Raw genomic sequence first — 27,518 nt, 5'->3', positions numbered from 1 at the left:
TCAGGCGGCGGCAGGGCTCGGCTGGGCACAGCGCGGCTGGGCTCGGAGCATGGCAGCGGCGGCTCGGTCCCTGCTGGCGGCCCGGGCCCTGCCTGCGGTGGCGGTGGCGGCTGCGGGGGGGGCCGCTCCCTACTGCACCGTGGCCCCGCAGCAGCAGCGGCGGCCGCCGCCCGACATGCGGAGCTACCTGTGGTCGCAATACAGGGAGGCCAAGCGGGTCACCAAGGGTGAGAGGGGACGCGGGGGGAGCCGCGGCTGGGAGAAGGGACCCCGGGGGGGTTTCCACGCGTGGGGTGCGGCGCCTCGCTGCTGGGGTTTTGGGGGTTTTCTTCGCCGTTTCACTCAGCGAGGAGAGAGCAGGTCCCCGTGAGGAGCCTGCTGGTGTCATCCAGCAATGTAGTTTCAATTTATTTTCCTTGGGCTTCCACTGAAACGCCCTGAAACGCTTGAAGCTGGTACCGCTGCGTGTGGCTGTACAGGGGCACTGGTTCTGGAGGTGCTGATGCAGCGAGGAAGCCCGGCTCTCCAGCGGAAAGCAAAGGCTGTGTGGGGATGTGTGAGTTACATGGAAACTCACTGGGACCTAAAACCCACCGCTCCTGTGAGCAAAAGCAGCTGCTGCTTGGCGGCTGTCTGATAGGCCGTGGGAGCCACCATACGAAGGAGAAATGTTTTAGCTTGTTGCTTCTGCCCTTGTTCTGATGGGGAAGAGCATTACCTTGCTTACATACTTGCTTGCATGCTGCCAGCAGGAAGAGGTAGGCTGTGCATCAGCAGCGTCGAGCAGCAGCGTCCGTCCTGTGCTGGTAGTGCTCATCTGGATGCTGCTTTAGCCTTGTGTGTTTTGCCCTTTTAAAAAAAAGGAAACAAGCGAACACAAGTGTATTGTATCATAACACAACCCGACCAGCACGGGTCTTCATTGCGCTGGGAGCAAACAACATTTGCAGATGTAAAAGAGGGGCAATGTTTCACAAGTGGGATAGGATGCGGTGTTACAGGTGTCAGGTAGATGCTGTAGACTTTGGATGGTGGAATAAGAGAAAGGAAGAGGAGAGAGAATGCCTTTTATTGTGAATCTTTTTTTCTTTTCCTGTTTTTTGGAATTAACTTTTTTCCGAACCACACCCAGTAATACTTCAGAGCCGAGGTTAGAGCATACGGTAATATTAGGAGAAAACGAGGCAGTCAGTGGGTGTGGGTTAGGGAAAGATGAGGCAAGAGCTTCTAGAATCATGCAGAATATTTTTTTACCTCCTAAATTCCCAAGTGGCTTCAAGTATCTGACATTTCGTTTTATTACGATGTTAAGATGATAAACCTGTCCTGGTTTTTGACCCAGGGTTTATAGCCACTGGGGATGTAGGCTGCCGGACAGAACATCAAATAGCTGCAACGTGTTTATACTGTCCGTTTTCAGGCAGTTGCTAGTCCAGGTTTTTTATGTGAAATATCTTTGCTTGAAACATGTCAACTCAACAGGCTCCACAGTTGACATTTGAAAAAAATATTTATAATAACTGTGGAGCAGAAACGGGTGTTGTAACATGGCTTTGGAAGTTCACTTAACTAAGATTGTGACTTCAAGCTAATTACGTGATTCATGGCCCCTCTTATAGAATAAGAGTACTTGCCTTAATAGTAGCATGTCAAATTCCATTTGATTAATTTTGTTATCTCAACTGAGCATAACATTCATCTGCTGCATTATTGAAAGTGACTGGAGATGGTAGGAGGTAATGTTTTTGTTGAGGCATAGTTTGTTAAATCCCCCCAAATGATGGTTTATGAAATACAGAGCTTTTCATGTCAGCTAAAACATGGCAAATTCCTGGGATCTTGTTCAGTGAAAGAGATGCTGGACTTTAAATGAAACTCAGAATTAAACCCTGTGAAATTGTCTGAAATAAATCAGGTGTGTCTGAAAGTTGGATGGTTTCAGATTACCGATTTATTGGGCATCTGTGTAAGTTCCTTAGAGTATTGTATCTGCCTGTCAACTGTGCAGTGATCTAAGGCACTGCTTTCATAAAAGAAATGTTTTCCTTTCTGTGAATTGGCCTGAGTTTTAAAATGCAGCATTATTTTTCTGACAGATCCGGAGTATCCGCAGCTACCTGCCTTGTTGAGATGGTTTCCTCCCATGATGGAGCACATAGTGTGTCTGTCCTCAGAGCAGCAGGTGTTGAAATAAGCTCAAGTACCTCCTTCTAGACGTATACATAGAAAGTAACTAAACGAGACATATCCCCCTTTAAAATTGCCTTTCCAAGAAGAGATTTATGATGAGAGTGTCCTTTTTTTTCCATTAGTAACAAAGGCTGGATTATAAAGATAGTATTCAGGAAGGAAAGGAAGAAGAACTTACTCATAGTTTATCCTTCAGCCTCCTGAAGTTGCTCTTCCAAGTTGTCTAAACAAGAAATAAAAACTGCCTTAATACTGACGTTGGTGTTGGTCCTGCAGTTATGCCTGTATGTAAATAGTTTGAGTTTCTCAGTATCCTTTTGATACTCCAAAGATAAGTAATAAAAATGTATTAATGGAGTTAACAAAAATTACATGTATTGATTCTGGAATTCCTTGTGAAGCATGATGCTGAAATGAACCTGAATGTTCAAGGAATGTATGCTTCAAATAAAAACTGTGAGTCAATAGACTAATTAGGGACAGCGTTCTCAATAGCATCATATTGCTAAAGGTTAGCTGGCATATTAACGTGAATCAGTTTGATAATTTCCATCTTCATTTAGCTATATTTAGAAATTGCTAATGGTTTTTACTTGAACTACAAGGTTGGTATAACTTTTTTTTTTTTTTGTCTCTCCTCTGTTCCCAGAGTTAGTTCCTTCAATTATGAGTAACATGCTGAACCCGGATGCTATTTTTTCAAACAATGAAATGAGCCTGTCAGACATTGAAATCTATGGCTTTGATTACGACTACACACTGGTATTTTATTCTAAGCATCTGCACACGCTGATCTTCAACGCTGCTCGAGATCTTCTTATTAATGAGCATCGGGTAAGTAGAAGTATTGCAACTACAATAAACTTACGGATATAAAGGGTCACTCCTAGCTGAGGGAGACATAACTTGTCATGCCTCAGTCGTAGCTTGGCTCTTTTGTAACACATGATGAGCAACAGCTACATACGAATCCCAGAAGTCCTGGTTTATTCTCAGCTACAGTTTTGAGCAGGGGAGAAGCTGGCAACAGTTAGGGAACAGGGTTTATGTTTGTTTATTTATTTAATATAGTGGTGGCAATAGGGATTTTTTTTTTTTTAAACCGGATTCTCAATTCTAGCAGTCACCCTAATGATATAAGAAGCTTGAAAGTTGTTTTTACTGTTTTATGCATTGCTGTAAGTTTAGTGATTAATTTTCATGTGGAATATTTTAGCCCGACTCTTATGAAGTCTGCGATTGTGCTGTGTGTCTGTGAGGTGCTCTGTATGATTCCAGCCGTTCAGCTGAGTTACCTAAAGGGGCAGAGCGCGCAGTGACACTGTAATCAGAGGCTGGATCCAAGAGAGATCCAAATAAGTGTTTAGCTCAGCAGTCCCCTAAGAGGGAGCATGGATTTGCTGCCTGGCTGAGCAGCATGTTTGTATTGGTGACCAGTCAACATCCAGGCAGCTTAGAGCTGGTGTGGGGATGGCAGAAGTTGCTGCATGTCAGGAATCAAGGAGGGAGATAGGTGATTTTAAAGGTTGTGGGAAAAGCAGAAGGTTTGCAGGGAAAAAGACTGAAGAAAGTGTGAACTGGAGAAAACAGAGGTAATTTCAGTATAGGAAGTGCATGAAAATAAAATACATTAAAACATACAAGCAGTTTTGTTAATTAAACTAATCCATATTTTATGTAACCTAAATGTGAATGTGTGGTGTTATTCTACTTTCATGTTTTAATCCAAAGGTTAGGAGCTATATATAAACATCTATAAATATATCTGGAAGAACAAACAAAGCTTCATGGGCTCTACAGGCATACACAACTTGATCCCCTAAAATTTTGGCACGCCTTGGTAGCAATTTCTGTAGAATGCATAAATGCGCTTTATAAAAGCTACTTGGTTCTTGCAGGAACCTTTAGAGTAGCAGTAGGAAGACAATAATTTAAACATGGCTCAGTCTTTAGCATTTGAATGAATGCCGATAGTAAGACCTTTACAATTCTTTCACTACATCTCAAGAGATTCTTACTGAATGAAGCTACAATTGCTTTCTAAGACATTTTGCTGAAACATCATCTCTTTAAGTTTGAGGAGCATCAGATTTTGTCAATTACCAATTTCTGGAGCTGGTTAGTAGTTTTCTTGATGATAACGTTAGCAAAAACCTTCTAGATAGCAGCGTCCATTATGATAGTTATGGTCAGCCTGAAAGATGACCAGTTTTGGTCATGGTAGTTTAGTGTAATTCATCAGAAATTGCAAAATACCCTGTAAAAAGTAAGGAATTTTTGAAGGGTGTCCAAGAGAAGAAACATCAATTTAATGCTAATCTCAGAGGTGGCAGCAGGTGTTGAATGTAAACTCTTGCTCTTGGGTTTGTGTCTTTGCTAATGTACAGGCCTTGTGCCACCTTGTCTGGATTGCTGTATCAGGATATTTTGCCCTACCAAGAATGGTGGTGGGGGCTAAGCAGACAGTGCAAATTTTATCCGTATTTTGTTTGGCTTGGAAGGAAGCTTTGATTTGTGTGCCAGGATAGGCTCAATCTCCTTCTCATATGTACTGGCATGCATGCAAAAAGACAGCTTACCATCAGAACAAATTAAAATAGGAAAGTCATGTATGCAGGAATTTGAAAAAGTCAAAAATAATTTTTCCTGTTCATAGCTGGTTTAGCCACCTTGAGCATGTGCAGTACATTGTAGACTTGAATTGAACACCTTCTGGACCCTCCCCTGACCTTTTCCTATGTTCCCTGTCCAAATCTACACATCCTCCCAAACTGTCTTTAGGCTTGCAGTGCTGTTCTTTGTTCAAATCAGGAGCCTCACCCACGTTCTTTGGAACCAACAGTAGGGATGGCATTTGGCAGCAGGTCCATTTTATTTAAATACGGATGCCTGTGCTTGGTACAAGCGTGATCTGCAGCAGTTGCAGAGCAAGTCCTTTTCAGCCTAGAAACAAACTTTGTGGAAAATTTAGGATTTCTTTATTTTACGAGTAGCTAGAGCCTCTATTGTGAGGCTGCCTAATATACCTACCCTCTCCCCCCAGGCTTGTAAGGCAGCCATGTACCTATGGAGACTTGCAGAAAAGAGGGAGGATATGCCTGAGGCGCATCAAGTTCTAAGACTGATGCAGATAGTTAATCAAAGAAGTGGACTAGATGATCTTTCAGGGTCCTTTCCAATCCCTAATATTCTGTGATTCCGAGTCTCTGAGAATGGCACCTTTACCGGAGCAATTCCTCCATCTCAGACTGTCCGTTGCAGACATCCCCAAACCAAATTGAGGTGCGGGCAGGGGGAGAGGGCTGCGTTCAGCCCCCCCTGCTGACCGATGCAGGAATAAGTGCAGGCAGAGGCTTTGCAGGGTGGAAAAGTCAATTTAATACTGGGGTAATTGTGGCTGTCACCCCCAGCGTGTCCCCAGGTGAGGCCCCTCTCAGTCCTCAGGCCTGGCCTGGCGGCCCGCGTGGTTGCCAGACCCCAGTTCCTACAGCTGGGCCCTTCGAATCCAGCGCATGTCCCCGATGTTGTTGTCCTCCCGGGACTGTGGCAGTCCGCGCCCATCCTGCCCCGAGTGCCAAGAAAAGCTTCGGCGAAGTTGTCGCTCCATGGCGGGGCTGTGCTCCCTGTGCCTGGGCGATATGCTGCGAGACCGATAGCTGGAGGGGCTCCTCTGCCGCTGCTGCCACCCCAGCCCCACATTGCGCCACAATCTTCTGTGGGGCCAGCGGGACGAGGCGTCTCGCTGGGTGGGTGGCACCACGTGCACGATGGCCGCGATGGGCCCGCGGCACATTGGGCAGTTGAGTCTTTTGGCAGCCCAGACGTGGATGCACTCCTGGCAGAAGGAGTGCCTGCAGGGGTCGACGTGAGCCAGGTCGGACATCTGGTCCAGGCAGATGGGGCACGTCTCGTCCCAGGGGGCCTCCTCTGGCTGCTCCTGCTGGGGCCGGTTCATGCTGCCTGCAGCCACCCTGGCATGGAGATGGTCGTCCCCTGTGGTCTTCTGTCCTGGTGCCAGGCGCTTCTCAGCAGCCTGCGGTCCTCAGCACCTCCCTTGGTGGTCAGTGAGGGGACCTCGATGCCTCCTCTCGTGTCGCTGGCTGGATCTCGATGCATCATGTGCCACCAGCAGGACCACTACGGATAGAACCAGACAGAAAATATTCTACTAGCAAATATACATTAGCTTGCTAGGTTCAACCAAGGTGTCTACAGTACTGTAGCAGTAAATATTCTTAGCATGGATTACAAACATTGCTATTAGAATGGCAAATATGCTGGTGATAGGTTATGCTTCACAAGAATACACTTAGGACAGATGAGGTACATATACACATATATATTTGATAACATTACCAAAGGACTTTGATGGATGTGTGCAACAAAAAGGGCTTTGCGTGTGCTTCCTGCAACACCTCCGCCTCTCGCCTTCCAGCAATGGGACCTCGAGCTCTCGAGTACCAACAGCCGGACTGGACTCAGGCATGACTCTCAGGGCACTTATGGCCAGCCAAATTTTGTGAGGCCGTAGGGTGACAGCGACTCTGGTGGTGTCGCAAGGGTCTCGGACTTCAGGACATCAGGACAGTGCTGTCCTGATGGCAGCACTGACAGAGGGCACCTGCCTGTGGTGAGGAAGTGCTGAGGTGAGATGGCTGCTCCACGCTGACAGGAGCAATGTCTGCCAGGCTGGGGCCCAGGCCAGGAGGGCGGCCTGTGGCATGGGAGCTGCCCCTGGGAGCCAGGGATGTCCTGGTGTTATCCCCCACATACCCAGTGCAGTTAATAAAGAATACCCGCTTTCTAATTCTCCAAAACGAGTCTTGGAAAGTTTCTTTGCTTTTTGCGTTGTCCCATTGATAAGGACACAACAAGAAGCTGAGGACCAACTGATCACCTGGGAAGGTGGAAATTAGCCAGAGACGGTGGGAACGTGCAGGAGAAATCTAGGGTTGTTTAGAGGAAATCAGGAATCGTGCTGTGGAGGGGCTGCGCTCCCTGCGCCTGGGTGAGACGCTGTGGGACCGGTAGCTGGAGGGGCTCCTCTGCCGCTGCACAACAGCCCCAACAGTGCTACGGGCTGGGAGCTGGGTGGCTGGAAAGCTGCCTGGCAGAGAAGGACCTGGGAGTAGTGGTTGATGGTCGGCTGAACATGAGCCAGCAGTGTGCTCAGGTGGCCAAGAAGGCCAACAGCATCCTGGCTTGGATCAGACACAGCATGGCCAGCAGGACTAGGGAAGTGATTGTCCCCCTTGGCTCGGCTCTGGTGAGGCTGCACCTCGAGTACTGCGTTCAGCTTTGGGCCCCTCACTACAAGAAGGACATCGAGGCCCTGGAGCCACCAAAGCTGGTGAGGGGTGTGGAGAACAAGTCTTATGAGGAACGGCTGAGGGAGCTGGAGTAGTTTAGCCTGGAGGAGGCTCAGGCGTGACCTTATTGCTCTCTATAGGTACCTTAAAGGAGGCTGTTGCGATGTGGGGATTGCTCTATTCTCCCATGTGCCCAGTGATAGGATGAGGGGTAATGGGCTAAAGTTGTGCCAGGGGTGATTTAGGTTGGATATTAGGAGAAACTTCTTTACTGAAAGGGTTGTTAGGCATTGGAATGGGCTGCCCAGGGAAGTGGTTGAGTCACCATCCCTGGAGGTCTTTAAAATACGTTTAGATGTAGAGCTTAGGGATATGGTTTTTACTTCATAGCTATAAAGCAGGATCCTTAATGGTTTATCTTTTATCCTTATATTTTAAAGCAAACAAAAAGCCCAGCACCCTTCCTGCTCCTCCCAACAACAAAACCTTCAAAAATACCCAAACCACACAAGCAAAAAAAAAAAGAAAACTGTATAAACTCTTCTGCATCAAAAATGAGTGTGTGTGTAAGTGTCCCTCTTGGCTACTGATGATAATTGTTTTTCTGTTTGTCTTCGTGCTGTAGAGAAGGAAGAGAGAGGGAAACTGTGTTGTTCTCCAAAACAGATGAGTACTGCCTATTTTTATCAGTACATGATTTTCTGGGGTGGCAAGGGTGTATCTACAGTTCAGCAACCCCCAGGAAGTAATATACTTGGGTGACTGTAATGCTCCTCTGAAGTGACTCACCAGAGTGACTCACCTGGATGGGGCTTAATGCCCTGCTCGCTTTCAGGATCTGATCTTTGCGAGGTACCTTGGGAGGTACTGTCTCTGCAGATGAAAGTCTGATCTTAAGTGTAGATGTGTTGTTCAGGTATATTTGTTTTAGGATGTAACAAGATGAATACATGAAGAAAATGATTTTAAGTCTCAGATGGATTTTACTTTCATAATGAGCTGCTGGCTGGATGCAAGGTGTCTACATGTTTGGCATTTCTTGCTGATCAACAGCCCTGTGTCTGGCAGTACCACGCATGCTATGTGAAATTCTTGGAGTTTGCAATCACCAACTTTGCCTTTTTGAAGGCGAAGTTGGTGATTAAACTTAGTTTCAACTTTCAATTTACAAGATTTTCAACTTTCAACTTACCGGCCATTCTGATTGCATTCCCAAATGCCAACCAGGGTGAGACGTGCCAGTCTCCCTGCTTGTCTTTGGAAGCTGTGGCAAACATGGCCTGTTCCTCTCATACTAGTCCCCAGCTTTGAACTGCAGGCGGTGGGAGTCTCGCTCTTCTCTGCCCTTCTTAGGAGAGCCTGGCTTCTACAGGCAGAGTCAGCTTTTGTGAATGCTCTTCTTCCATCCTCCCCACCTGTGTGCTTGCAATAGTCTGGGAGCCTGTATTTCAAATTAAGGGTCTAAGATAGGAGTATCATCCACACTGAGGGACTCAAAACAGACAGCTGTGCTTCTTTTAATTCTGGAGAATGCCAGAAAGGTGTCTTCCCCCCCTCACTCTCCTCTCTTCTATTAATATTGGTGAAAATTGGTTGATCTTCTGGTAGGAGTGAGCAGGAAACTCCAGGTATCTCTGTAAATCAGGCCATGTACTTGGGTTTTGAGCTAAAAGGTTGAGATGGAAACCCTTGAATAAGTTGGTTTCAGGGGAAGACTTCACAGTACAAGGGAATACAGCTTTTAAATTCTTTATTTAGTTTCAGTGTTGCATATATTAAAATAACATGATGAACAGAAGGCTAATGTTGAAAGGTGATAAAAACTGATTACCTTGATGTTTAGCTTCAGGTACTGTGCTTGACTTGGGTTGGAAACATTGTCCCTGGAGAAATCTCTGAGAAATGTTTGACTTGCCTTGCACTGTATGTATATTCCTGCAAATCTGACCAACCTATCAACAAGTATTTTATGACTGGCAAGAATGAGAAGCACAGAAAATGTAGGCTGTTCAAATTCCACAGAAACAATTTTTAGATCTTGTTTTTAAATTAATAAGTTTAAACCAACCTGTTATCCTCTTTTCTTAGTATCCTGCAGAAATAAGAAAATACGATTATGATCCGAATTTTGCAATAAGAGGACTTCATTACGATGTACATCGGGTATGTATAAGTATCTTTTTTTTTTTTTTGAGTTATGTTGTGCTGAAAACCTAGCCAAAGAAAATAAATGAGTCTTTTAATTTTTCCAATCTCTCACTTTGATGTGTAAGGATTTTGTTTCATGTTTTTCTTTGTATTTTTTTAAATAGCTCTCATGTATGAAGTATTTTGAATATTTCATTATGTGGGGAGTGGGGAGAAAAGACAATAGAGAGTGCAACAGAATAAACCTCAAGCAGTCTGCTTTTATTAGAAAAGGTGCTTCTTCATGAGTAAGTTCAGGTCATTGGGTGTTTCCTTGGTGATTTTGCAAGCCCTAGGTAAAAACCATTGATAAAGTATTTTGGAAGCTGTAAGGGCAGTTGAAGTGAAGGTGCTCAGTCATTCTAGAACCAGAAAGGTTATATATAAAATGCTGCTTTTTTTTTTTTTTAAATATAGTTTTGTGTCAAATAATTTATCTTTTTTTTTTTTTAATTTTAATTTTTATTTTTCCTCTGTAAGGCGTTATTAATGAAGATTGATGCTTTTCATTATATTCAGCTAGGAACAGTTTACAGGTAGGTAAACTTATTCCCTATAATACTAATACTAAAGTATACTCTTGTTTTTAAATCTTCTACTTGCATTTATTTGTGTACTTCTTGGTTCATATCAGGAACAGTTCTCTGAAAAGCAGGGCATGATTGAATATTGCAGTCTTGCTGGAGGGGGGTTTCTTTGCTCCTCTGTGTGTACGCACAGATGTGCATACACGTTTACTGACTGGTACAGTACAGCTTATTTCCCCAGTCCAGAGCTGGGTAAGTTGGCAAGCTGTTTGGTCACATAGTGCTGACTCATTTTGTTTCCGGCTGTTAAATTGTGCTGAAAGACATCTAAAAATACACTGATGACTTCTCCACTGGTGCTTTCTATGCAAATAGTTGTCACAGAGTGCCTGTTAGCATGACTTGAGTGTGGTTGCAGATACACTTGAGAGGTTTTGCTGTATTTGCACAGAGCTTTTAAGTTTGGAAACGTCATTCTGCAAGGGCCATGTGCAGGTGATCTTACATATGAGAGTCTTTAGTATGGCTTAGTTTGTGGTAATGACGCACTATGTGATTGATACGAACACCACACTCAATGCCATACTTTAAAATAAACAAATCCAAGCACTTTTCTTAATTTCACTCCACAAAAAGTTTTCCTTAGGGTGACAAAAGACAATGCAACCTTGAGGTAATTTACTCTGGGGGTTGGTATGTAAGCATATGGTAGCACGAAATAACAATAGTGTGCTCATTACGTCATTGTTTGCAAACTGGGCGGATAGGTACATGATTCAGTCAGAAAGAAGCAATGATGTCATGGTCCAGCATTAGGATGATATTAACAGTGTAGTGGCTGTCTGGATCCGCCAAAACAATGTGAGTTCTGTTTGTATCATCATCGGACTTGCAGTGAAACTATATACCATTTACTTGTGTCTTATACATGCTGGTGGAGAATAATTACTAATTTTGAAATATATATATTTCAACTGTCAAATAAATATATTTCAACTGTCAAAATGGTTGCTGTGTTTTTTTTTTTTTTTTTTTTTTTTCTAAGCAATCATTTATACAGGGTTAGGAAGGAACCATATGACTCAGTCTGAAAGTCAGTGGTTGTAGATTCATTTAAAGAGGCTGTCACTTCAGAAGGTTTTGATAGGGCCATTAAAATAAAATATAAATGTCAATTTCTAGTGAGGATAATTAGAAAAAAAAAAGCATAACTCTCCATAGTGATATTAAAAGAAATGAAAAATTGCTTTTTTTTGAAAATAAAAGTCAGTCGGTGAGTCTAAAGCTTCAACTGCTGTGCTAGCAATTCACTGAGTTGGCAGATTTTCAAGACAGGATGTACTTGAGCGTAAGGAAGAAAATAATACATTGTGTGTGTAGTATTTATATAAAATGTTCTATATATAAATTTTTAAGGGGCAGGTAGGGTCAGTACTGAAATTCGGAAAACTGCTAAATTGCCAGATTAAAGGCTAGGTGATGTAATCAAATATATATTTATCTGTAGAGGTGTGTAGTAGAAATGCTAAGATTGGTATGAATGAGGTACGAATGGAAACAAATTAATCCAAGGGCACCAGAAGGAACATTGATGGAAGGGGCGAAAGGCTGGCATGCATTGGTGGTACCTGGTTCAGTTGGTCATCAAGATATCTGTACATTTACCTGCTGTTCTCCCATATGGGGTTGAGGGGAACAAAAAGAGACCAAAGGCCTTGAGAGAAGACTTCAGGAGGAGAGATGGTATGGCTGAAGCTGTAGAATGACCCAGATGAGAAGACAAGTGGGTGGTTAGTCCGTCAGCAGTGTTGCCTTATAATTCAGAGTGGGACAGGATGAAGGGGGAAAAGACAGTTACTGCTGTCAACTCCTAGCACAGAGGGCACATCCAGAGCTAGCACATGGGCACCAATGAAGAAGACACCAAAGAGATGTTGAGATTAGCTGAAGAGCTAGTGTCGCTTGTCTTCCACACCCAAAGCAATTCTGGACAGAGTGCTTGCCCATATACGTTCTCCTAGTTTTGTGTAAAATAAGTGTACAGCCTCATTTGCACTGAGAGATTTTAAGCAATTCTGGCACCATTCTGACAAGGCATGTTTCCAAGAACAGCAGTGGAAGCACTACTTTAGATAAACTGTGGTGTTTTTGGTGCCATGCTGTGAGTGGAATAGAATAAACTTAGTACTTCTACAGCTGGACTGCCAACTGTGTCATGACTACGGGTCTTTTGACAGAACTGATCTGCAGCTTTGCCTAAACAGCCTTCTCGCTTTGGATTTCACAGATGTTTATTGCCCTCTCTCTGGATTTGTGTTTAAATAGATCCGGATCTGTAGCAGTCAGCATTCAAGTACCCTTTGGCATAGCTGTCCACAGACTAGAACGCGAGTCAGTCCTTGGTTGTGATGGTGTTACTTGGCAGACATTTCACGTTTTTGTTGCATTTCTTTCTCTTTCCTGCTGTGGAGTGGATGACAGGAATAATTTTTTTCATTTTGTAACAGGCTCTGGTCCTGTCCTGTGCAGTACTAACTTGAAGGCTGGAGTGCTCCCAGCAGTAGCACAGAGCCATATGCAAGTCAATGTAGCACTGGGGAGCACACTAAAGGAGATGGTTTTCATGAGCCTCTGCTGCCACAGCAGCTTGGTGGAAGCTCATATATCACGGCATTCCACTGCAAGGCTGATACAAACTGGTCGCTGAAAGCACCGGGCTTACTCACTCGTTTATTTATTTTTAGTGTCTTACGACATTTTGGGTGTGATCAAGAAATGGAGGCTCTGAAATCAACTGTCTTGCATGCAGGGCTGCAAAAGCATTTGAGGAGAAAAGGAGCACACGATCTAGCTTTTGTTTGTGTTCTTCAATCTTAAGGAAAACCTCTCTGCCCTTCCTCTCCATTTCTGTGTCCTCTGGTGAGGATTATTGCATGTCTGCAGTGTTCAGCTGCGTCGATACAGGATGCTTCATACTGTCAATATTTAAAAACAACAAAAACAACAAAAACACTGTGAAGCCCTTCCTAGTTTAGCAGTTGATAAAGAGACTGTGGTGACAGATGATGTCTCTTTTCCTCCCCCATTTGTTGTTATATTGCTGTATTTTCATTATTTGCCAACAACCCTTCAGGTAGTCTTAAATTTTGGGAAGCTGAACTGTTGATAGAGCTTAAACTCTTATTGAGTTAGAGGTTGTGTATGTGTTTGTTTCCCTTCAATCTTCAAGGGCATGCTGCAGAATAATCTGGTTTACACTATCACATCATCAGTGCTTTACGAAACAAAGGCAGACTGAGGAATAACTTTGTGTTCAGAAACTGGAAGCTCTAGCTGCTTCCAAACCCTTGAGGCAGACTTTCAATGGAGACTAATTAGCTTTTTTTTTTTTTTTTTTTTCTTAAGAAAGTGAAAGGGACTTAAGTTTGGAATGTGTTCCGCCTGCGTCAGCGTGTTAAAATGTTACTTGTTCTGTAAGGGGAGATGCTGTTTTAACCTAGACCAGTGTGTTCTTATGTCATTACTAGTATTACAGTAAGCTCCAGATTTAAGTGTTAATCTGTTAGAGTTTCATTCAGTAATTACTTGAAAATTTCAGTGTGACTTTTACTTTTGAACTGAAGCTTATGTTGCTTTCCAGAGGCCTCAGCGTTGTCCCAGATGAAGAAGTCATTGCAATGTATGATGGCTCCCATGTCCCCTTGGAACAAATGAGTGACTTCTATGGAAAGGTAAAAATGCCAACTGCTATTTAAAATTTTTTTTTTTTTTTTTTTTTTTTGTGGGAGGGGTGGGGTGGGGTGGGGAGAGTGGGAGACTTTTGTTCTTGTTCCTACTAACAGTTGTTTACCTCAATGCCTGATTGACTTATGGTACAGGAGAAGAAGTTTGCCCTCTGAAGTGACAAACACCCCTTTCTCCTACTTTCTGTACTTTCTTCTTTCACTGTTCCCTGTCCCAGCCATACAGGCAGAAGTAGCACACAGAAAAATCAAGTGACTTGCTCAGTTGCACAGCAAATCTGATAAAGGCTGTGAAGTGAACCATATCTGGTGCCTTACCTTGGGTACATACTTCTTCCTGGTGGTCTAATGGCTTTCCTGCTGTAACAGCATGTAAACGTATGGAGGCTTCTCTTGCATATGAGCTGGTACAGTGACAGTAAGAGAATTGGACAAAAAATAAAAGCTTTTCAGTTTAGGATTTGACTTTGTGGAGAAGTTGATCTTACTGGAAAGTTCCTTCCACTTTTCCAAAAAATATATCCTTTTTAGCCAAAACCAAATTAATTTGAGCTCCTTTATTTCTGCGTATTCATTCCTTGCTGTCAGGAAAGACAGCAAGGAATTTTCTTTGTGCTGTGGGGCACTTTGTTTTACTACACTTGTTCCTTGTTTTAAGGAACTGAATTTAGGATTACCAGCTTAGGTCTCTGGAGCATCTGCAGCAGTTTGGAATATCAGCCTGGTGTTCCCCATCAGGTGTTTTGGTCTCCACAGATGCATTGATCTTGGAAAGGACATGGACAGGACAAGAGCCCATGGGCACAACACAAGTGGTTTTTCTTTTTTCAATTTCAATTTTGGGGGTGGCTGAGCACTGGCACAAGTTGCCTGTAGAGGTATTGGAGTTTCCACTCTTGGAGGTACTGAAAAGCTGACTGGACATGGTCCAGTCAACCAGCTCTAGGTGGCCCTGCTTGACCAGGGACATTGGACCAGTTGGCCTCCAGACGTCCCTTCCAACCTCAACCATTCTGTGGTCTCGACCAGTGTGCTGTCTTGAGGAAAGCTGTCTGGCTGTTTTACTTGAAGTATTTCTTCCTGTATAATGAGGTTTTCTACTTACATGAAAATTAACTATAGTTTCAGCTTTTGCAGAGTGGCCATCTATTCTTCTGTTCTTGCATTAGTAATTGTAGATTCTTACAGCTTTTTACTATCTCTTTACAAGGACGCAAATTGTTTTGCAGTCCTGGTTAGCATTCTACTTCATTCAAAAAACCCCACCAGACTTCCTGCCCCCTTCACCCCTTGTCAACAATCAGTGCTTCTTACTTGTAGATCTGTAGACATGCATTGAAGAGGTCTTTAGGTCTGACTTAGCTGAGCACTGTCTTTTATATGTTTATAAATTAAAATATTGCTCTTAAAGCAGTGGTTATTCATGATTAATTTTTAAAATAAAGCCAATGCTTTTGTTGGAGTTGCTTTATTGGAATTCTGTTAGTTCAGCAAGAATCCTAAAGAAGAGTGGTGGCAAAAGCTGAGTATTTCCAACTAATCTGAAGTATTTGTATTAAATGAACGAAAGTTCTTATTTGAGAAAGGTTTGACCGTTTTCTTTTTTTTTTTTTTCTTTTTCTTCCCACCCATATGTAGAGCTCACAAGGAAACACAATGAAGCAATTCATGGATATATTTTCCCTGCCAGAGATGACACTGCTTTCTTGTGTAAATGAATATTTTCTGAAAAACAACATAGACTATGAGCCTGTTCATCTGTACAAAGATGTCAAGGTATTAACTTTGAAGACTTAGGTAAACCTATACATTTGTGTATTTTACCTGTGAGCACTTTGAAGACTCAACCTCCTGTGGTAGCTCCAGACATCAACTTTAGGTTTTGTATAGAGTAATTATTGCCATGAAACCATAAAAAACATAAGTAAATTGATGGTAGACCTCATGAATAAACTGAATATTTTAACAATTTGTTTTAAATCTAATATTTTATGGCAGTTGTTCTTTCTTCAGGTTTGTGGGGGGGTAGGAGTAAAGTAAAGAAGCTCTCATATGGGAATAAAGCTTCTTTAAGTTGCTATCGAAGGTCTGCTTTTCTTGCTAGCAGGAATTGTTAGAGTCTGTAGGGAATTCCATGGAGCTTTCAGTTGTACTGCCTCTGTATTTCTACTAGTATAAGATTGTTTTTTGTCTCTTGCTTTTTGTCTCTTTTGCCTGTTTGCTTATGTTCCTACTTCAAAAAAAGTCTACTAGTAATGACTGGAGTAATTTGACTCTCCCGGTTCCGCAGGATGTATCCTCCAGAGGAGTTAAAGTTGTGTTATGGTTACTTAAGAACAGAAGAGGTCACTCTCAAGTTGATGGTGTTTGTATGAACTTTCCACCCAAAATCTTTCCATGGCCCCTTTTTTTGAGATGTATTAAACCTGTGTAGTTAAGTGCATGTGATGGGCCTGAATATTGAACTCACTCACCCATGTAGATCAGATAGGCTTTAAGAAACTTTTGACCTCCTGTTAAGTTTCCCTTGTGCCTGTAGCTACGTAGTCAGAAGGCTACTGTTTTTAGCTTTTGCTGAAAGGTTTCTAAAAACAACCATACATTTAACTGCTCAGTTTTGCCAACATTTTTGAAGCCCCATAAGTGGCATTTCCAGAAGAATTTGTAGCATTTATACCCTTAAACCTTGTGTAAGAGCCAGTGTGGCAGTATCGGTATCCTAAACTGAGAGCTGTCAAATGCCCTCAGAGTGCCTATGGCTCCTTTGCTTAAGGATTTAGCTTCATTTTTCTGTTTGTATTTTTTTTTTCTTTTAATAACCAGGGCATTTGGGAGTGATAGTGTAAAATCTGACTTCTGTCTCTCCCACCCCCCCATGCCCGAGGAAAGGAATGTGTTCTGCTCCAAAGGTCATTAGAAACCTGTGATGACTCGGCTTCTGCAGTGAGATTTCACCCAACTTTACCCTTTTGAGCTCTCTTTCACAGTTGTTACAGCTCCTGATTTGTACTTCCTGAAAGTATGAAGTTATTTTCTTGGAGAACAAGCTCACTCTTTGTCTAGTTATGTGCGGTGCGCACATAATGGTTACTGCATGGCATTTCTGTGAAGTTGAAAATGTAATTAAGAGAAAGCAGTTGTTCTAAAAGCAAATTACTGATACACAGTGAGCATGATTTTTATATTTGAAAAGATCTCTCAGTTCTTCAGTGCTCTGTTGCTTTCCTGACAGGATTCAATCAGGGATGTCCACATCAAAGGAATAATGTATAGAGCAATTGAAGCAGATATTGGTAAGTACTAGTGAGATCATCTGTCAAAGCTTTGTGTAATGATCTTTCTGGCTTCCTTATTTAATATCACTAATTCTAAATTTTAAGGCTTGGAAGAGGTATTTCCACTTACATAGGTTGCCTCTGTTAAGTATAACATCTGAATCCTTGGATGAACACAGAAAAACATTCTATTGAAAAACTTTAATACTTTATTTTCACCAATCCTCACAGAGAAATACATCTGCTATGCTGAACAAACTCGTGCAGTGTTAGCAAAGCTGGCTGATCATGGCAAGAAGATGTTTCTTATCACAAACAGTCCCAGCAGTTTTGTGTAAGTGAACAGTTGTTTGTTGTTCAACTATACATGTATAAAGGATGGGGAGGATGAGGTGGTTGAATGTAATTCATTACGTTACACAAATAATAGCATTTCTGTTAGGCTTTGGTGTTAATAACCCTTTGTCCTTTTTAGGGACAAAGGCATGAAGTTCATAGTCGGCAAGGACTGGAGGGATCTCTTTGATGTGGTCATTGTACAGGCTGATAAGCCCAACTTTTTCAATGATAAGCGAAGGTGAGTAGTCACTAAAGACTGATTCAAGCAGCTTATTCCATATAAGGCTATAGAGCATGTTAATGAAATATTTTGATTTGGGTGCAACACAAAATTAAATTGTAATGACCATAAAGAGGATTTAATTAAATACAAAATGCAGAAACACCCAGTTCTGAAGGCCAAATATTACCATTTCTTACCTGAGAAAGTTGCAGTAGTTAATAGAGGCCTATGGCACTGAGTTAGGGTCACAGAGGTTGTTTTAATTACCTTTTTTAACATCCCTTATTGGAAACCTTTTTCATTGGTTGTAGTTTTGTTTAGTCACATGTATTTAAAGGGCAGACTGGCTGACAGGCTTCAGTATTTGGACTACTTGTTAAGTAAATACTTTTGCAATGTATATGTACTACTTTTGCACTTGAAAAATACCTCTTCCTTTATGTGTACTTAGGACTTTGAAAGTGAGATTAAAGTGGGAATTTTTTCCTCTTTGCTTCATTTTCAATTTAATTTCAAAAAACCCTTTGCTGTCCTTCCAGCCCCCAGTCCTGTGCCTCCTCCTTCAGTTGTTCAGTTGTGCAAAGTGAGGTATTGGGCAAGATTTTGAATATTTGTTTTTTTCCTTTTTGGGATCACTCCTTCTTAACGGCAGGCCATTGTCACTGTTTTTTGCCTTCTGTCTGTGGAGGCTGGTTCCCTGCCATAGTTTTTAATGGTTCTTCTCAAACTCTGTTATAGTTTGTATCAGTATACTGCGTAGATAGATTGCATTTATCTGGCTAAAGCTGAAGTTTTGGAGTTTTACTTTTTCTCTCTCACAAAACATTTAGATGCTATAAGGCACATTTTCCTTTAGAAAGATGAATATTTTCACTTTTTTCACTTTTGAAATATTCTGTCGCTTTTTACAGCATTGTAACAATTGTGTGTAATTCTATTCTAGACCGTTTCGGAAGGTGAATGAAAGGGGAGTGTTGCTTTGGGACAAAATTCACAAATTGCAGAAAGGCCAGATTTACAAACAGGTACCCTTTAAATAACTTTCAACACTTTCAGTTCAGATTTAATACGTAGTTCCTACAGTCTTATGCTTTTTTAGCTATCATAAAGGCTTCTGAAAACAAGTTTTTTTTTTTTAAGAGTTCTTTTAAGTTCTGTAGCTCAAATTAATTGTTGGTATTGTATGTCTACAGTTTACTTGCCTCTTAAAGTGGCAAGTGAAAAGTTACAGTAGCACTGAAATTACACAAGACACTTGTGATTTGTAATATATAAAATGAGAGCAAGATTCTCGATAGAAAAATATATTTAGCTGTGTACTAAATACCTTTTTCCAGCCTGTGATTGTGCAAGCTGCATACTGCTACAATGTACGTGTCATTTCTGCAGGGTAACTTATATGAATTTCTGAAGCTTACTGGCTGGAGGGGCTCTAAGGTTCTCTACTTCGGTGATCACATCTATAGTGACTTGGCAGTAAGTACTTTGCTTTCATGAAACGAAATAAAAGATGAGACTTTTTGTTGGATTCCCTCTATTCCAGTTATTCAGTATAATGCTCTTCTGTTTGAGATTTCTGAATACAGCAAAATTCCAGTTGACAGTTGCTTTTCTTGCATTGAAGACAATTGGTGCCATAAAAGGCTGACCCTGTTTTCCACCTGACTGGTAGCATATAACTTGTTTACACCCAGAGCCCAGGGATGTGAGTTTGCATTCCTGATCCAGATACCGATTGTGTCAGATGTAGCAGAAAGTAAACACGGATATCCAAACATACAGGATGTAGCTGATTTGGATGACATTTGCTACTAAGTGTAATAAGAGCTGAATGAACTTCTGTTTTGAATGGCAGGAGGCAATCTTTCTGTCACTACTAGTAAACTGACTTTCTTCCTGAGATCTTGCTGGGGTTTGCAGCCCCCCTCTCCGGGTGTTTTCATATTACCTTACAAGCAAATGTGTTGTTCACTCTTACTTCAGAATAAGTTACCATCACTTAACTCTTCTGTAATTCCTTGTGTATTAATTCCTTTACAAGACCGATTGTCAGCCATGCTGCTGTATTGTGGTTCAGCAGCAGATGTTAATATTTTTGCCCAGCATGCTTTTAAAAAGAAAAGTAAGCCTGGGTGCTACGTAGGGCCAAGTGAAGAAGGAGGCAGCTCTACTCTTCTCTTGCCCGATGGAGGAAAGAACACAGGTAGCAGCTGCCTCATCTTGTACTTGTCAGGAGAAGCTTGAATAGCTGGAGGTCCTGATAAGGCCTTCCATCAACTGTGAGTTTAAGGGTTGACACCACAAACGCAACACATTTCCTCCATATGCTTCTGACAGCAGCAAAGATCTCATCTATAATATCTTCCTCGTGGAAGATGTGGTATTTGGAGCTTACTTTAAAATTAAAATCTGTTGCATGCTGGCACAATGAAGTCCCGCTGTTTAATATGTTTGCTTATGCAGAAGAAGCAATTTAAATTAGTACACTTCGGGAGTAAATAATGGTCAAATTATTCAATTCCTTTAAGTAGTTCTTTTTAAGACTAATACTTGCATTCTTTTTCATACTTTCTGGTAAATAGGATTTGACCCTGAAGCATGGCTGGCGCACTGGTGCAATTATTCCAGAGTTACGATCAGAGATTAAAATCATGAACACAGAGAAGTACATTCAAACTATGACCTGGCTACAAACTCTGACAGGATTACTGGAACACATGCAGGTTTGTTCAGTGTATGTGTAATCGGTTCCGTATAGCTGAAGGGATCTGGCTAAGTCTTTAAATGCTGAACATTGATGTTGCAAGTGGGTTCTGTCTCACTGAAGTCCCCAGTTTAACTGCAAATAAATAAATGCTTTAATTATTTGCAATTATTATCTTTCTCAAAATTTTGACCCCTTCTTCCACTGGTCATGCTTTGCTGATTTCCACTTTCAGTTGGTTAAGGTATGTGAGTGATTGTTGTATAACGATCTCTGAAGCATTCCTCATCTCCTGTTAGCTGATAAGACTTTATTAATGGAAAGGTTCATTTATGAAGGCATCCTTAATTATCTGTTATCTACATTTTATATTCCAGGTTCACCGTGATCCTGATTCACAAATGATTTTAGAAGAGTGGAAGAAGGAAAGAAAGGAAATGAGGTAAGAAATGGAAGTTGAGCTATTTGCAATATTCTTCATGGTAGCCAAGTGTTCAGTGTGACGTCTTTCATGGATTTCTCCAGAATTTCTCTCCATTCTTGATTTATATTCCCTGGTAACTACTGACTTTCTAGAATATTGCTTTACATAGCAAATTTTACCTGTTTCTTCTTCAGCTTTTCTCCCCTCTGACCTTTGTGCACATGAGCCCCTCCTCCCCTTAGAATAGATAGTAGTTTTATGCATGAAAGAGTAATGTCAGGTCATAGAATATCCGGAGTTGGAAAGGACCCACAAGGATCATTGATTCCAACTCCTAGCACCACACAGGTCTACCCAAAAATTCAGACCATATGACTGAGTGCACAGTCCAAACCCTTCTTAAACTTCGACAGGCTCAGTGCAGTGACTACTTCCCTGGGGCGCCTGTTCCAGTGTGTGACAACCCTCTTGGTGAAGAACCTCTTCCTGATGTCTTACCTGAACCTCCCCTGCTGCAGCTTGACACCATTCCCTTGGGTCCTATAACTGGTGTCTAAGGAGAATGGATCGGCGCCTGCCCCTCCACTCCCCCTCGTGAGGGAGCTGTAGACAGCGATGAGGTCTCCCCTCAGCCTTCTCTTTTCCAGGATGAACAAGCCAAGTGATCACAGCCACTCCTCATACGTCTTCCCCTCTAGTTCCTTTACCATCTTTGTAGCCCTCCTCTGGACATTCTCCAACAGTTTCGTGTCCTTTTTGTACTATGATGCCCAGAACTGCACACAGTACTCGAGGTGAGGCCGCACCAGCGCAGAGCACAGTGGGACAATCCCTTCCCTTGACCAACCAGCGACGCTGTGCTTGATGCACCCCTGGGGTATGGTTGGCCCTCCTGGCTGCCAGGGCACACTGCTGGCTCAAATTCAGTTTGCTATCAACCACAACCCCCACCCACATCCCTCTCTGCGGGGCTGCTCTCCAGTGTCTCCTCGCCCAGCCTGTATGTATAGCCAGTGTTGCCCCATCCCAGGTGCAGGATCCGGCACTTGCTCTTGTTAAACTTCATGTGGCTGGTGATTGCCCAGCTCTAAAACTCAACCGCTTCATGGTCACTATGACCAAGACAGCTGCCAATCACCACATGCCCCACAAGACCCTCTCTGTTCTCCAGCAACAGATCTAGGAGGACACCTTTCCTAGTTGGATCCCTTAGCACCTGCACCAAGAAGTTATCATTGAGGTACTTTAGGAACCTCCTGGACCTGCTGTCCAGGTGGTCTGTAATAGACTCCCACAACGACATCCCCTTTATTTGTTTGTCCCTTAATCCTTACCTAGAGGCTCTAAACTCTGCCATCACCAATTTCAAGTTTCACCTAGTCCAGCCCCTTCTTCATGTACATTGCCACCCCCCACCTCGCCCACCCTGCCTGTCCCTCCTGAAGAGCCTGTAACCATCTATTGCAGCACACCAGCCACAGGACTCATCCCACCAGGTTTCGCTTATGCCGGTGATGTCGTAGGTGTAGGACTGGGCCAAGACTTCTAACTCATCCATTTTATCCCTAATACTGTGTGCCTTTGTGTAGAAGCACTTCAAATGCTCCTCACTGCATGCAGCACCTTGTGGAGCAGACCAAAGGACCTCACTAGCACACAGTTCCTCTGATTCTAGCGTGCCATCCATTAGCTTATTACCGGCAGGCCTGGTTTTATCCCTTTGCCCCTTCAACTCTAGTTTAAAGCCCTATCTATCAGCCCTGCTAACTCCTGAGCAAAAATACTTTTCCCACTCTGGGAGAGGTGCATCCTATCTGGTGCCCGCAGCCCCGGTGTCGCGTAGACCTTCCCATGATCAACAAACCCAAAGTTCTGCTGGTTGCACCAGTCTTGAAGCCACCTGTTAGTAAGATGAGTCTGCTTGTCAACATTGATCCCTCCTATTGGAAGGACAGAGGCAGAAACAACCTGTGCCCCTGAACCTTTAACCAGTCGCCCCAAAGCCCTAAAGTTCCTTTTGAATGCTCTTGGACTTCTCCTTGCTACTTCATCATTATCAGCCTGAAAAAACAGTAGCGGGTAGTAGTTGGTGGGCTGCACCAGGTGAGTGACTTTCCTGGCAATGTCTCTCACCCGAGAGACATTTGTCCTGGTGGCAAATCGGGCCCTCTGTCCCTTTCAGAAGGGAGTCCCCCATGACGATAACCTTTCTTTCTTGACAGAAGATGTAATGATGCGAGGGGTAGATTGCCTTGAAATCCAGGCAAATACTAGATGAAATACTCTTCTTTCTTGTCTGGGTTCTTCAGTCCCTCTGCTATGTTCAGCCGTCATCATTGCTATTGATTACACAGCTTAACTTCTGCACAATTTGAAAATGTATTTCTGTATCAAGGGAATACCACTAAGTCAGTTCTTCAGTTCTCTCTCTCTTTTTTTTTTTTTTTTTTTTTTAGGTGATTTGTTCAGATTACATACAATGTATTTTGGAGTATACAGAAATGGGGCTCTGTGCTACACTGGATTTAGTAATGGTCTCATCACAAAGACAGGCAACAGGGCTAAAGCTCCTAAAAGTATGCTAGCATGAGAGAGCAATCCCTAAATACAGTGTGTGAAGTGCACTGTTGGTGAGGACAGCAACTGAGCTAACAGCAGCCTTCCACAGAAATGTGGAAGTAAATGAAATAGGAGTACTGCTTGGCAGTGACTGACTAATAACAGAGGTTAATTCCAAGATGTGTTTAAGTATTTTGTGCACATTAAGCTAATTTTTTTTTTTTTTTTTAAGTCTTTTATCTCTGGGACCAATGGATATCATTAGGATTTAGATAAACACAAAAGTCTTCTCTAAAAATCTCTAGAAGTGAAAGCTTGAGATGTCATGTTTCTGAAGTAAGGAACATCTTACCACTGTTTTAGTGGGAGAAATATGAAGCTTTTCTTTTCACTACTGTGTTGACTAGATTTGGGCTACGTATATGCAGGAAGTGGAAAACTTTATATGGTGCACTTAAGTGTTTTGAAATGAATTGGTGAGAGAATAACACACAGCATAGGTTATAGGAGCTGCTTGCTTCAAGTTCTGGAAACTAGCTGATAAAGAGATGTGTGTGAGTACTTCCCATTCATTCTCTTTGTTTTCTTTTTTTGGGGGACAGGGAAATGAACAGGAATTTCTTCAATGCACAGTTTGGAAGCTTATTCAGAACGGATGAGAATCCCACGTACTTCCTAAGACGTCTCTCTAGATTTGCAGATATCTACATGGCATCGCTGAGTTGTCTCTTGAACTATGAGCCTGACTACACATTTTATCCAAGAAGGACTCCTTTGCAGCACGAACTTCCTGGCTGGTCAGATCAGCTGTGCACTGGTACATTCAGAATACCCTTCCTACAAGAGACAGTTCAGATCAAATAAGCACTTGCCTTATTCTCTCTAAAATGGGCAAATACATCCTTTTTTTTTTGAATATGGATGCATTTTATTTAACTCACTTAAATCTGTTACCTTGATTTAGATGTAATTCTTACTTGTTCTCAGTAAGCATAGCACCTATTTTCTCCTCTCCTGCTCAGAGATGCGAAACCTTTTCTTACACACAGAGGATATAATGGACTGCCAAAATAGCAGAGGGCTGGGAGAGAGGACAAATTTGAGGGGGAAAGGCTGGTGATGTTCTGGGATGGTTGCTTTTGTTTGTTCATTGGAAACCTTGATCTACAGCCTTGTGGCTTACAAAGAAATAGCTGTGCTGTCCTTCCTGGCTGTGATCAGAACTCTAGCTAGAGCTTGTCATGGCTCTTGGTACTGAAAAGCTTAAATCCAGTGTTAATCATTCAGTGATATGCTGTTACTAACCAGTTTATGGTGAGACTGAGAGGGATATGGCACCAGCAGTAACTTCTGTTGCCTGCAACTGAACTAACTGGTGTAATGCTTGGGTGCATCTCTGGAGCATTGCAGTGACTGCAGTACAGGCACGCTCAGGCTGGTGGGCTTCTTTTCTTGCCTGTACATCATTTTCTGTTCTTGTACTGTCTGTGCTTGGCTGTAGGTGGACCTGAACCTAAACCTGACAGTGACAGGAAGCTTGGAGTGCTTCAGCTTCCTTGTGCTGACTTTGACGCCTTTCTTTTTAAGTTTCCAAACTGTTTAAATACCCGCTCTCTGGTAACAAAGCCATCACAACAGGTCTCACAGTGCGCATTTCAAAGTGGAGGCAGAATTCCATCAGGCTTTAGATTGATCCTAAATGCTGCTTTAAAAACTTACAAGTGTCTTACAGTGGCACGCAGTGCAGTTTTGAAGCTCCCTCGGAGATGAGGTACTTGATGTAGCCTTCAGTAACAGACTTCTGCATTCAAAAGTAAACACGCACAATGGGCACATGAATTTGGGGGGGGGGAGGAGGGAGAGGAGATGTGAGCAGATGAAAAACAGTTTTCTGATGACATTTTTTTTTAGCTCAAACCCCCAAAGCTGGATTGGGGGTGACGGACAATTTGCATCAAGCAAAACAATTTTAACTGTGCAGGTGAGAAATCTTATAGGATTACTAAAATTGCAAGAAAGGCACGAACACAAGCTTTGCGTAGCATATATGTTCCAAAGATTTGAGCTGAAAAATGTCTATTTTGCACAAGGAAAACATCTGTCGATGTGTTTCCTCGAACAGGCACTTTATAGAACTGATATGTAGTTGTTTTTAAATCAGGATGCTTTCTTGTCTCTGCATCCAAAGGAAAGTTATTATTTTTGAACTGGTGCTTCCTGCTCCAGCCATTTTAGAAGGCATAATGACTAATGGCTTTCAAATTTTAGTTATTAAGGGTTCTGTTCTTAAAAATGTATAATTGACAAAATACATAGCATTTGGTATCTTTCATTTCATTATGGGATATCACTTGGTTCATACCGTGATAGTCAGGTAAACAAACTTTTGGTGACCAAAAGTTTTCTTGTTTGTTTTTTAACTTGTCTTATATGCAAGAATCTGTACTGAATTCCAGATGCAGTATCTTTCATGTTTTTAAAAGCATGTTTGCAAAGTAAAGAATGTATTTTAATCTAGCCTGCACAATTTCATATGCAGTTTTCCTGTATGCTTGAAATCAGTCTGAAGTCCTGAGAGGTGCTTATGGATTTTACGTTCATGGTTTTCTTGTGCTCCTATTTGAAACTTGATATGCCACACTCCTAAAGTGTATGTGTGTGTGGTGTGTACAAACAGAAGAGTATACCTGAAATGAGTAAGTTCATCTGACAGTCCTGCTGTTTTGGTGGAAGAAGAAGGTAATTTGGCTTTATGAGGAGAGTTGTTTATGGAGCCATGCAAGAAATATTTAGCATAACTCGACAATGCAGGCTGTTCTGTCAGCTGAAATTTGGGGATGGAAATGTCCCCAATTTGCCTTCATTTTTTTATCCTCATGCTCAGCTAGAACTGAACTTGGTGTTACATGTGCGTAGCACCTTTCATGCTCTAGAGATCTCAATGCACTGTTTAAAATAAAACCCACTGTACATTCTTCATGTCACTATCAGCAATGAAGAGTGTTGTTCTTCAGTTCTGCATTATTGCATTTGCTAATTCTTTGGTTATAGCTCTTGTGTTCCTTCTTTGAAAGCTGGCTAGGAGTCAGTTTGTTTGCCTAATTTTCCTGTGTTAACCAGGAACAGTCTGACTGGGTTGGATGATATTACCCACATACTGCCCATTTTGTTTCAAGATGATTTTTCCTCCCTCTCAACTTACAAACCCATCAAACTTCTGTACAAAGCTACGTGACAGCAGGCAGCTGAAGTAGAATCTTGTTTATGTTGCATGACTTCTTGAAACAACATTGCATGAAAAATAATAATTATGGAAGTGTTATGTTCTGTTAAAAATATATACAATATGAATTTAAGTGAGAATTTTAAAATGCATTATTTATTTTTCAGTGCTAGAATATTATTCTTTTAAAAATGTATTGAGTTTTTGTAATTATTTCAAAGAACTCGAGCTGTAAACCTCAGTGCTCTTTGCATAATTTATTTTAACCTTATGTTACTGACTTCTAAGAGATTTTTGAGCATGTTGAAAGGGCAATGTCTGCTTCTGTTGATTTTGGAAGTGTAGTTCATTTGAACACCAAAGTAAAAAGAATTTTTTTTCTGTTCTGTAAAAACTGAGGGGAGAATAGTCTGTCAGTAAAAGAAGAGTTTAATGAACTATGGAAACTGTTTTTTGTGATTAAAAAATATTTAATGATTATTACAAAAATAAATGCTTGGACTCTGTCTTCTGGTCCCTATGAGCCTTAATTTTTTGGGTGACATGGGAGAAGGAAAGAACAGGAATGGAATTGTTGCAAAACTGTGGGGAAAGCTCCCCCAAACATGTGTGTATGTAAGGGTGCTTGTCCCTTCTAAAATTTTGTTTTACTGTCTCTAGAGAAAATCAAGAAGGAATGTGTCGGGGCATGAAGAGAGTTAGGGGAATTACTTCCATCTGTGGCTTTCATTCGGTCATATTTACACATTAGATTCCCTTGTCTGTCCTTGATAGTTGCATTGTCAACCCTGGGTTGGCCCGTATACCTTGCTCTG

At 42.0% G+C, this 27,518-nt stretch overlaps 1 protein-coding gene across 2 annotated transcripts; it reads left to right on the top strand.

Annotated features, from left to right (window-relative positions):
• Nucleotides 1-27,209, top strand: NT5DC3 (5'-nucleotidase domain containing 3). 2 transcript variants are annotated; one of them, XM_084297924.1, is made up of 14 exons: nucleotides 1-227; nucleotides 2,846-3,024; nucleotides 9,588-9,662; nucleotides 10,167-10,222; nucleotides 13,854-13,944; nucleotides 15,595-15,732; nucleotides 17,189-17,249; nucleotides 17,463-17,565; nucleotides 17,707-17,808; nucleotides 18,737-18,818; nucleotides 19,183-19,269; nucleotides 20,376-20,516; nucleotides 20,875-20,939; nucleotides 24,083-27,209. In XM_084297924.1, exons 1-14 carry the CDS (start codon nucleotides 50-52, stop codon nucleotides 24,342-24,344), a joined length of 1,620 nt encoding a protein of 539 aa, XP_084154050.1. In that variant the 5' UTR covers nucleotides 1-49; the 3' UTR covers nucleotides 24,345-27,209. The 2 variants fall into 2 exon arrangements, with proteins under 2 accessions (XP_084154050.1, XP_084154049.1); XM_084297923.1 differs by having other exon boundaries at nucleotides 2,840-3,024.
• The last annotated feature ends 309 nt before the right edge of the window (nucleotides 27,210-27,518 follow it).

The sequence above is a fragment of the Netta rufina genome, assembly GCF_964035555.1.
Source record: "Netta rufina genome assembly, chromosome: 1".
Taxonomy (NCBI): domain Eukaryota; kingdom Metazoa; phylum Chordata; class Aves; order Anseriformes; family Anatidae; genus Netta; species Netta rufina.
Note: the sequence above shows the minus strand (reverse complement) of the source record. Positions and strands in the feature narration are given on the sequence as shown.